Here is a 12096-nt window from a genome sequence, read left to right as displayed (position 1 = left end):
GTTCAGGGAGGAGCCAGCATCTTCTCACTTGCAGTTATAACAATCCTATATCAATGTTTTGTCTGGGTGTATTTTAGTCGTACCCATAATAAATGTATCATTCAGTATATCCTTCCAGAACTGCATTACATTTCCACGCTGCCTCCAGCACGCCGGTCCTGTGCTTCTTTTGCTTCAGAGTCATAAACAAGCTAATCAAGCATTTCCAGTTCCATAAGTGTTGAATTTGTGCATTTCCAAACAGATGCACAGTAACCCTGCCAATCTTCATCTTCAATTATGTTGGTACCTTCTTTTTCCCATTTCATTTTGACACACTGTGTTGAGAGTGACGTTTTTCTGATAAACCCTTTATATAACCAAGAAATTACATCTTTTTTGATTTTGCACAGTGTGAATTAAGTATTTGATTAAGTACTGGTTCCTGCTCATCCAAAGAGAAAGTTATCTCCTGATTAATGCAGTGACGTACTTGCAAATATCTATAGACATTTTATTTCTGCAAATTATGACTGACTTAGAGTTTGAAAATCTTTTATTGCTCCTTTGTCCATTAATGAGTGACACCAGGTTTCCAATTTCGGAATCCGGTGTCAATTTGATTAGGCTTAAAATCCGGGTCATATACACGCCATCTCGCATTTGACCAGGATATTAACGATGACTTCAACCATGGATTTTCAACCTCATTAAGAATTCAGCCAGTCACCGATTGGCTGAAGCTCTCAGGATTTCACACCTTCAAATCCCGTTCATCAAAACAGTTGGAGAGATTCTCTCAAAAAGGCTCCTGTTCTTCGATGGAGGAGGTTGCTGGAGGCAGCTCACCCAGCGTTAGCATACAGCTAACACCAGAGGCCGCTAACAGCTAACCCTAACCCGACCACGAGGGTCAGACCTTCCCCTGGTCCAGAGACCAGCACCCAGAGTCTGATCTCCCATCAACCAGGGAAACCAACCAGTTCCTCCAGGACGGACCAGGGAAACGACGCCTCACAGAACTTCTTTGTGTTTTCCTCAACCAGCAGGAAAACCATCACAGACCTGAGCGACCAGCTCCTCAGTCTGGACAAAAGGAACAACCAGGAGCTGTAAAGAAGAACTCCTGAAACATCAACTCCATCTTCTTCTCCTCAGCCTGGACACAGCGTGGAGCAGAAATCGCTAGAAAAGCTCAATCAACCTGAAGTTACACTGACAGCCTGTCATCCAGAAACACATGAAGGTAAACACACACTGACATTATTTCGTCAGGTGTTTCTGCTGAACTTGGAATAAAAGAGAAGCTAAAACAAACGACCTCTGACCCCTATTGATGAGAAGATTGACTCTAATATGAGTTCAGATAATCAATGTCCTCAAATGTTGTCAAATGTGTTTTATTATGGTGGATGTAGTATATGACTGGTTAGTTAACTAAACTAGACTCAAATGGTTCCAGATGACGAAACAAAAGCCCCGTTTTCCGGAAACAACCGCTCCAAAGATGGACGCTTTTCCGTCAGGGACCTGGGGATCATTGGAAAGTCTGATATTGAGGAGTGGTCTGCTGATTGCTCAGTGATTTACTACACGGCCTCAATACTTTAATGTCTCGGCAACAGATGTGGCTCTGAGTACGCTATACCTTCCTGCTCCTTTCCTTCCCTTGAATGCTTCTTGAATATTTCCAGTGATATTCTTATTCTACAGGCCACCAGGTACCTCAATGTCAATTTTCAAATTGATTCACTGTAGCATTTTCTCACAATTTCAAAATAAAATACACCCAATAGATAGAATACTGTACATGTTTATATTCAACAAATTCCTATAAAATCTAATTTTTTCAGCAAACCCCACCAGATTCCTATTCTACATGTTCGCAGGTACATCTGGATCAATTTTCTACTACAATTACTGAAGCATTTTCTCAATTACACACTAAATTCACAACAATATATATGTTACTGTACAGCCTGTAGAATACAAATCTGGTATTATTTGCTGAAAACAATTAGATTTTCTCTGAATTTATGGACGTACAGTAACATACGTTGTTTTGAATTCATTTTAGAATTGTGAGAAAATGCTGCAGTGAATCCAGTTGAAAATGGACCCACAGCGACCTGGGAGCTGCGAGAACAAGAATGTGGGGCAGTTTGTTGAAAACAATTTGAAAAAAATTAGATTTTCTACGACTTTGACAATAAACATGTACGGTGCTCAATCTATTGGGGGCATTACATTTGATAATAGTGAGAAAAGGCTACAGTGAATCAATTTGAAAATTGGCACAGAAGTACCTGGAGCCCTGTAGAACAAGAATGTGGTGCAGTTTGCTGAAAACAATTCGATTTTTTATGATTTTATGGATGTACAATAACATATATATTGTTGTGAATTAATGATGTAATTGTGAGAAAACGCTCGAGTGAATCCAGTTGAAAATTGGTACAGAGGTACTTAGGAGCCAGTTTGCAGAAAACAATTAGATTTTCGATGAATCTCTCGTACAATAAGTCTGTACAGTCCTGTTGGGGGGAGTTTCACCACGCAAGTCAGGTGTACCTGAACGCACCATGACGTCGCAGTGGGTTTCTGAAGGTTTTACCGTAATTTGCAACGTAAACACGCATTCGAGTTTAAACCGCGGATGTTGTTACTCCAATGATGCTCGGGGGGGACATCGGGACTAAAATCGGCCCGACTATCTTGAAGTGTGTCTTTAGTGGAAAGTTTCCAGTTTGACCTGGTTCATTCGCATTTTCCTCACCTGTTCTGTGCAACTTCATTTGAGGTTTCCAGATGATTTGCAGCAGTTTTCGTTGCCGGTCAATCTGCTCCTCCTGTCGGACGATAGTTTGTTGAAACACGGTGAATATTTCTCCAGCAGCAGCAGTTAGTCGCTCGATGATAAACTCTCTCAAAGCCTGAACTGAACTCATTGTTGCTGCACGAAACGAAACATTTCTCTGTGACATGCAGACGCAGGCGCTTGTGGATGACGTCACGTCGCGCTGTATTGAAAGGCAGTCGGAAATTAACGTTTCACACTCGTTAATGTCACATTTTCTCCCGCTGCTCACACTTGTAATGTAAAGGCTTAAAGTGAATAAATGTGACATACATTTACCATAAATAAAGCCATTACTTTTCTTTGAATTCATTTCTGCCAACAGCAGCAGGGGGGCCAAGCTTTCTTTCGTTTTTCTCTCAAGGAGCTTCAGGGAAATGTTCACATCAGGTGTTTGATCCATGAAGGGACTAATAACGTCCTGCTTCAATTCCAGTCCTGAACTCCATCACAGACGAGTACAACGAGCTGGAGTCATTTAATAATATATAGCTGTGTTTTTAAGTTATGCACTCCGAGGCTGACATTGTCCTCGGCAGTTACCACTAATACATCAAACTTCAATAATAGACTGGGTGTTGTAATCAATTCAGATTTACTCTCACAAACGAAATTACTTTGTTCTTTAAAGGTGTGTGTGTGTTACAGTATCACAGTGTGTACTATGCTGTGTATCAGTGTGCATCAGTTTGTATTACGTGTATCACAGTGTGTATTACAGTGTGTACGTCTGTACTACGTTGTGTACTACAGTGTATATTACAGTGTCTTTCACAGTGTGTACTAAAGTCTGTACTACATTGTGTACTACAGTGTACATTACAGTGTCTTTCACAGTGTGTATTACAGTGTGTACTACAGTACTACAGTGTTAAAACCAAGGATATGACCACTGATTTCAGACGAGTCGTCTCAAACAGTGTTTGGTGTCATTCATGCTGAGAATGTTGAGATTGATGATAAAATCTAAAAATCAGTTATAAAACAGTCGACAGCAAATGAAAGTTTGACCTGAACACTGATTGGATTGTAGAACGAGGGCAGCAAAGAACATATCTGCTGAGGAAATTGAACTCTTTTAACGGAAACAAAATGATTCTTAATAACCTTTTTTGTTTTTTTTATTGAAAGCCTCCTCACTTTGTCTTGTATGGTTGTTCCAGGGCTTGTCAGTGAAGGACAAAGCTCCAGTGATTGTGCTCACCACCAGGACCTCCGGTGTTTGTGGGAGGAGCCTACGGGGTTCTATTTGTGCCAAAACTCTGAGCGAGCGATGGGAAAATTTGAGCGCAAAAAAATTAATTGTGCAAGCACACTAATAGCATTTTGAGGAAATATTTAAATTGCGCAAAGACAAACTTGAGATTGCGCTCAAAAATCATTTCTGCGCTCAGATTCTTCCTCTGCGCTCAACCTCTCTCTCTCTCTCGCGCTCACATCTCTCCACCTCCGCTCAAGTTCTGCTGTGCGCTCGCTCAAAATGTGCAAAGCCCAAATGTGACACACGGTTGTCCACCAACCATAGAAATTTGGGGCGGGCGTTGAATTCTGATTGGTTACTGACCATCTGCGGTACTCATACAGTAGTGACATTATTAAAATGTGACTGACGGTCACTAGCGAGCTGGAACACCGGAGTGCAGCACAGACATACTTCAGCCCAAACACTTTTCTCATTCTGGTCTAGAATATGATGTAACCTAGTTCAGCAGGATCCTGGAGTGTCCAACTGTCTTCTTGTTCTAATGGAGGACGAATCGGCCTAATCAGGCAGTAAACGAGGGTTTTATAAATATAGGTTTTGTTGTATTCGTTTGCAGGTTGTTTACTTTTCCATCCTTAAGAACCACAGTACTGAGACCAACTGCTAGCAGAGGCCTCTGCTCAATAATCGTCTTTAATTTAGAAAAAGAAACAAAAAACTTGGAACAGCGTCCAACGAAACAGGGGGAGGAGGAGGAGGAGGAGGAGGAGGTTGTTCAGTCCACAGAGGAACCCTGGGTTGATGATGGACTCTTGCAGCTCTCCGGGTGGTCCTAGCCCTGCCACCTGCAGAGATATGAGCAAGATGAGAACTGATGAGGAGAGTCTGAAGCAGCCAGGACTTCAGTCCTGATCACAGCAGCAGCTCAGAGCTCACGAAGGACCTTCACTGTCACACCAACACAATCCTTCTTCTCAGCTTCATGAGCAGTCAAACACTGGGTCTTTGTTCTCACACTAACAATCGACTGACCAGAGACCCTGCAGGCTGCAGTCTGGACTCTTGAGAAGATCAATAAGCTGCTTCACATCTGAAGATCGGAGGTGGTTGAACAGGTGGAGGTTCTTCAGGTGGGAGGGGTTGGACTTCAGGGCCGAGGCCAGATAAGAACAGCCGACCTTTGTCACGCCGCATCCCGACAACCTGAATAAAGAGAGAGATCAGCAGAAGAAATCAGAAGGAACCAATCAGATGTGTTGATGGAGAAATGAGCAACTCCACATTACTGTGGCCTGATCAATAATAATAAACACAATTAAAGCTGCAGACAGCATTGGTCGGGACCTTGCACCCTGCCGTCCCGTCGGGGTGGACCCCATCATGGCCCTTTAAATATTGATCAAATATACATTTTGAAGGTTTTAACCAAAAAGGACTTTTTTTTTTTTTTAAAGAATGGTCAGAATGGTTTTAAGAAGGTCAAAGTAGGCAGGACCCAGCGCATTAGCTAGTGATTCGTAACCCTGCCACCCCATTAGGCCACCCCCCCAAATATTAATTTAATCGAACAAACTTTGTTAGCATGCTAACTGGCATGCTAGGCTAATATCTGTGTCTATCTGAAAATCACAGAGGTTAGTCCCCAAGTGTCCCTGGCCTGGAATCTGGTCTCATCTCATATGCTAACCTGCTAAGATAACTAGCTGAGCTCTACCATTATGTCACAGTGCACATTAGCGAGGGCTAGGGTTAGAGGCTAGCTACAGTAGGCACTTGTTCAGGGTGTTCTGTCACGGCTGTTTTTGAGGAGATATTTTGGTTTTCCCAAATGTTTTTGAATGGGAGGAGGGAGGGGGCGGGATTCGGCGCTTGGAACTTTAATAAAAACGAAACTGATCATGTTGAGAAAAAGTTATTCTAGATACACATGCATGGTGGACATTGATTCAGCAAGACTTCAGGCGAGGGACCATCAATGAGCGGTTGTGTTGTTGTGGATCTTCATCAAACTCATCATCCACCCATCATCACAACCTTCACACTGCTCATGTCCACACATCAGTAACCAGCTGCTGAGCTCCGTCCATCTCTCACTGCAGGACCAGAGTCTCACATCACTAACATTCCTACAACAGTCAACTGACCCCAGAAACTCCAGACGGCAGTGTGGACTCTCCAGAAAACCACACAGCAGCTTAACTCCTGAATCCAGCAGCTTATTGTTATGCAGGTCCAGATGTTTGAGATGTTTCAGGAGGGAGGGGTTGAACATCAGAGCTGTGGCCACAGAAGAACAGCTGATCTCTGACAAGCCGCAGCCCTCCAAGCTGAATAAAGAGAGAAAGAAGTGAGATTAGAGGACAAAGTGTGATGTTGAAGTCATTGAGAGTGAAGAAGGTTCAGACTGGACGAGTTTAGAAATGTAGAGTCCAAATAACTGAAGACAACAGGAGGAGAAGAGTGTCATCAACATGCTGATCACTGAAGCCTCGTTTCCACCACACAAGAGGTGCCGGGACGGACTGGACTGGTACAGCAAAGTGGAACCAGAGCCAAATCTGGTGCGTTTCTTCGGCAGAGTTCAGATAAAATGCAGGCGGTGGTGTAGAGCTCCGTAGATAGGCCAGGTTGCACCAGTAATCTCAGCACTAGTTGTTTAGTTAACTTTTTGTTTTGCAGCCACAGAGCTGCAGCTGCAACTTCCGTGTTGGTCCAGAGACCGCGAGCGGAGAGCGCTCTGGCAGCAGACGGGCTCTGGTGCCACGGCGCGAGGCCCAGCATCACTTCCAACAGAGCAAACATCGCCCCGGCAAAGTGACATCTGGCGGAGCCAATCTGATGGTCAGCACAGCTGGATGGGACTGCGTGAACTTCCGTGTTTGGGCGGAAAGCACGACGCAGCGTGTCGGGATCTCATGAGACCACGAAAGTCGGTTCAGTTCTACGGAAAGACCATTTTCATTTGTCATGTGAATTCTGACTCAGGAATCTGACTGACCGTCACACCCAGCGGGGGTGGGGGGGTGTACATATGTGTGTGTGTGTGCGCACACACACGCACGCACGCACACACACACACACACACACACACACACACACACACACACACACACACACACACACACACACACACACACACACACACACACACACACACACACACACACACACACACACACACACACACACACACACACACACACACACACACACACACACACACAAAGACACATACTCCAGAGTCTCCAGACAGCAGAGTGGACTCTCCAGAAAATCACACAGATGGTCAACTCCTAAATCCAGCTGGTTGGAGGACAGGTCCAGATGTTTGAGATGTTTCTGGAGGGAGGGGTTGGACATCAGTGCTGAGGCCACAGAACAACTGTTGATCTCTGACATCTTGCAGCCAAACAACCTAAAGAAAGAGAAAGAAGTGAGATTAGAGGACACAGTTTGAGCTTGAAGTTGAAAGAGCTGAACGTTCAAGCGCATCGCTGCGCGTGGTGGCAAAAATGTGACATTGTGTTCCGGCGCTGTGCAGACGACCGAATGTTTCCATCAAGCCAGCTTTCTTTCTAGCTTTCTTCTATTAGCTCACACATGGACTTGCACACATTCCAGTCATCCGCCGAGCTCCGCCACTGTGTTGAATGGCAGCCCATGTATTTTAGCCTTGCTGCATGGTGGGAGAGCGATCCTCTCTGGCGCAGCCGCAAATCACACACACCATGCACCAAGCCATGCTTGCTAACAGGTACACACCTGCATGTGTTGTTTTTACTCCCTGAAGGTGGAGACCAGCTGAACATGTGCTCTCAATAACCAAGTTGCTTAGCAAACGAGGTCACCATTCAGAACTTTGATTACAGCCGACTAGATACGTCCGGGGGCCGATCTGGAAAAATGTGCGTGGGGTAGCAGGAGGAGGGATTTTTGAGGTGTGGAAGCACACCACAAATTCTGAAAGGCAGACAACAAACCATATAGCACTGTTCGTGGTGCAACGGATCATCATTGATCCGTTCGCATCAATATTTTGAGTTCGGCACACATATGATCCGTGGATTGCTTCATGGAAGAAAAACGTTCTGCACACGTTCAGTCCACACAGTGTGGTCATGGCGAGGGGAGGAACCGAGGAGCTTGAACGCCCCGCGTCATTTAAATCCCCATTTTGTCTTGCCTGTCAAATTTAATGAAGGAAAGAGGTTAGTGGATAAAACTATGACGGCATGTAGGCACTGTGGCACAAGAAAGCCATACGACAGCGGAAAAACATCAAGCATGGCCACGCATTTGAAGCGACACCAACCCAGTGTTTCACTGACAGGAGTGAAAACGAAGCCTGCTCAACAACCGCTTAACACAGCCGCATATTGGCAGCCCCTTGCTGCACAATGTGACCGGGCTAAAGCCATCACAAATGGTATCGGTGTGTTTATAGGTGTATACATGAGCCCATATTCAGTTGTGCAAAACGAGTGCTTTAAACACATGGTGAAAGTGCTTGAGCCACGTTACAACAGCCCGTCCTGCACCCACAGATTGTGCCAGATCTTTATGAGCAGGAGAAGAAAAAAGTTGTAGATGAACTATCCTGAGCATTCTCTGTTGTGCTCACGACAGACTGGTGGACGTCCAGGGGAATGGAGAGCTATGTGACGATAACTGCTCACTTCCTCACAGCAGACTGGGAGATTAGAAGTCCAGACACGCCGCCTCTCCGAGAGTCACACAGGCTCTCGTGTTGCGCAGGTACTGATACAAGCAGTGAAAGAATGGAAGAGAAAGAGGCCTAGCCCGAGCCCTAATTTGAAAGTGTGCAGTCGACGGCAGGGGCCTCAACGACCCGATCCCCGGACACAGACTCTGGTTTTTGGGACATGGAATGTGACCTCGCTGGGGGGGAAGGAGCCCGAGCTTGTGAGGGAGGTTGAGAGATACCGTCTAGATATAGTCGGGCTCACCTCCACTCACAGCTTGAACTCCGGAACCCAGCTCCTCGACAGGGGCTGAACACTCCACTTCTCTGGAGTTGCCTGTGGTGAGAGGCGGCGGGCTGGAGTGGGCTTGCTTATTGCCCCACAGCGCCATTGTAACACTGGGGGACTTCAACGCCCACGTGGGCAATGACAGTGAGACCTGGAAGGGGGTGATTGGGAGGAACGGCCTCCCCGATCTGAACCCGAGTGGTGTTCTGTTATTGGACTTCTGTGCTAGTCACAGTTTGTCCATAACGAACACCATGTTGGAGCACAGGGGTGTCCATAAGTGCACGTGGCACCAGGACATCTGCGGCCGGAGGTCGATGATAGACTCTGTGGTCGTGTCATCTGATCTCCAGCCACGTGTCTTGGTCACTCGGGTAAAGAGAGGGGCAGAGCTGTCAACTGATCACCACCTGGTGGTGAGTTGGATGCACTGGAGCGGGAGGAGGCCAGATAGACTCGGCAGGACCAAACATGTCAAGACGCCTGCCCAAGCCTTCTGTCTGCGCAGTCTTCAACTCCCACCTCCGGAAGAGCTTCTCACGGAACCCAGGAGAGGCTGGAGACATTGAGTCCGAGTGGACCATGTTCTCCACTTCCATTGTCGAAGCTGCTGCTCGGAGCTGTGGCTGCAGGGTTTCTGGTACTTGTCGTGTCGTACCGGTGGTGGAAACCGGAAGTAACGGATGCTGTCAAACTGAAGGAGTCCTATCGGGCGTTGTTAGCTCATAGGACTCCCGAGGCAGCTGACAGGCACTGGCAGGCCAAGCATCCTGTGGTTCGGGCCGTGGTCGAGACAAAACCCGGATCTGGGAGGAGTGCGGGGAGGTCATGCTCAAGGGTTCGTGGGAGTTCGCCCAACCAGTCCACAAGTGTTTTGTGGATCTGGAGAAGGCGTTTAACCGCGTCCCTCGGGACGTTCTCCAGGAGTATGGAATCCAGGGCCCGGAGCAGGAGTTTGGTTTGCATTGCCAACAGGAAGTCAGACCTGATCCTGGTGCACATTGGCCTCCGACAAGGCTGTCCTTTGTCACTTGTTGTGTTCATTACTTACATGGACAAAATGTCTAGGCACAGCCTGGGACTGGAGGAGGACCGCAGGATCTCGTCTCTGCTTTTTGCAGATGATGTGGTTCTGTTGGCTTCATCGAACCTCGACCTTCAGCGTGCACTGGCGCGACTCACAGCCGAGTGTGAAGCAGCTGTGATGAAGATCAGCACCTCTAAATCCGAGGCCATGGTTCTTGACCGGAAAAAGGTGTCTTGCCCCCTCCAGGTCGGTGGAGTGCCCTTGTCCCAGGTGGAGGAGTTCAAGTATCTCGGGGTCTTGTTCATGAGTGGGGGGGGAGAATGAGCGTGAGATCAACATAATGTGGATGTTGTATCGGTCCGTCTTGGTGAAGAAGGAGCTGAACCAAAAGATGAAGCTCTTGATTTAACGTTCAATCTTCGTTCCTCCCCTCACCTATGGTCATGAGCTTTGGGTCATGCCCGAAAGAACGAGATTCTGGATAAAAGCGACTGAAATGAGCTTCCTCTGTAGGGTGGCTGGGCGCCTTAGAGATAGGGGGAGGAGCTCAGTCACCCTTAGAGATAGGGGGAGGAGCTCAGTCACCCTTAGAGATAGGGGGAGGAGCTCAGTCACCCTTAGAGATAGGGGGAGGAGCTCAGTCACCAGGGAGGAGCTCGGAGTAGAGCCACTGCTCCTCCACATCCAGAGGAGCCAGCTGAGGTGGCTCCTGGACGCCTCCCCAGGGAGGTGTTCCGGGCATGTCCCTCCAGTAGGAGGCCTCAGGGCAGACCTAGGACACCTGGAGGGACTATGTCTCTCAGCTGGCCTGGGAACACCTTGGGGTACCACCAGAAGAGCTGGATGAAATGTCTGGGGCGAGGGAAGTCTGGACATCTCTGACAAGAATGCTGCCTCCGCGACCCGGCCCCACATAAAGCGGTAAATAATTGATGGATGAAATAAAACACATTGTAAAAAAAAAATAATTACTCAATTTGATTATATTCTAAACAGACAGACGCACCCCAGAGTCTCCAGACAGCAGAGTGGACTCTCCAGTAAACCACACAGCTGCTCAACTGTCAAGTCCTGCAGGTTGTTCGAACGCAGGCTCAGATGTTTCAGATGTTTCTGGAGGGAGGCGTTGGACTTCAGAGCCGACATCACAGAAGAACAGTGGATGTCTGACCAAATGCAGACCCTCAAACTGAATAAAGTGAGAAAGAGGTGAGAATAGAGGACAAGGTTTAGTCATTGAGAGCTGAAGAAGGTTCAGCCAGAAAGAGTTTAGAAATGTAAAGTCCACTCACCTCAGAGTCTCCAGACAGCAGACTGGACTCTCCAGAAAACCACACAGCTGCTCAACAGCTGAGTCCTGCAGCTCACTCCCACTCAGATCCAGATCTTTCAGATGTTTCTGGAGGGAGGGGTTGGACTTCAGCGCTGAGACCACAGGGAAAATGCTGATCCTCCTGGTGCGGCATACACTGGATACGTTCAAACTGAACAAATACAGAAAGAAATGAGATTAGAAGACAAGGTTTGATCTTTCTCTCTGCCTTAAACTCAAAGTTGTTGTTTTTTTTGATGCGTGAATATCGAAGGCAAACCTGTTGACAACACTATAGGTTAGTATGAATGAAATGTCTCACTATAGGATACGCTCCCACGTGTAATTCTGTCTATATTTATAGACAAAATCACACCAACTGTGCACTGAAAGGAGAATTGTCTTGTCCCCTGACACCACTCCTCATACAACCTGTGTGAATCACATTTTGAGGGAGACCTACAGTATTTAAATGACATCACTCATGGGCCAGATGCTCTGAGTGGGTAAAATGATTCTGCACTCCCCTGGACAGAACGTCCCTCTATAGGTGAAGCTGACCTGGCTGATCCAACAGAACCTGATAAGATTTCTGCCAGCAGAAGCGTACAAGAGGACCAGCAGCCTGATGTGCATGGTGAGCAGCGCACCTGGATCATGCATTGAGAAAAAATGTCCACCCTGCATTATCTCCTGATGCAAACAGATCCCCCGTGGCTCTGCCGA

At 46.9% G+C, this 12096-nt stretch overlaps 1 protein-coding gene across 1 annotated transcript in view; it reads right to left on the bottom strand.

Moving 5' to 3' along the window:
- Nucleotides 1–4813: 4813 nt before the first annotated feature.
- The window catches only part of LOC308144168 (NACHT, LRR and PYD domains-containing protein 12-like), a 28594-nt gene continuing 21311 nt past the window's right edge, over nucleotides 4814–12096 (bottom strand). Inside the window, exons 9-14 of the mRNA XM_080515226.1 lie at nucleotides 11351–11542; nucleotides 11065–11247; nucleotides 7276–7455; nucleotides 6185–6367; nucleotides 5073–5243; nucleotides 4814–4885 (exon numbers count right to left, since the gene is read on the bottom strand). Of these exons, the coding sequence (XP_080371352.1) occupies nucleotides 4873–4885; nucleotides 5073–5243; nucleotides 6185–6367; nucleotides 7276–7455; nucleotides 11065–11247; nucleotides 11351–11542 (922 nt within the window). The 3' untranslated portion in view covers nucleotides 4814–4872. The remainder of the gene's footprint in view (nucleotides 4886–5072; nucleotides 5244–6184; nucleotides 6368–7275; nucleotides 7456–11064; nucleotides 11248–11350; nucleotides 11543–12096) is intronic.

Source organism: Blennius ocellaris (assembly GCF_963422515.1).
Source record: "Blennius ocellaris genome assembly, chromosome: 19".
In the NCBI taxonomy this organism is placed as follows: domain Eukaryota; kingdom Metazoa; phylum Chordata; class Actinopteri; order Blenniiformes; family Blenniidae; genus Blennius; species Blennius ocellaris.
The sequence above is the reverse complement of the archived record's forward strand: the minus strand, read 5'-3'. Positions and strand labels throughout refer to the sequence as shown.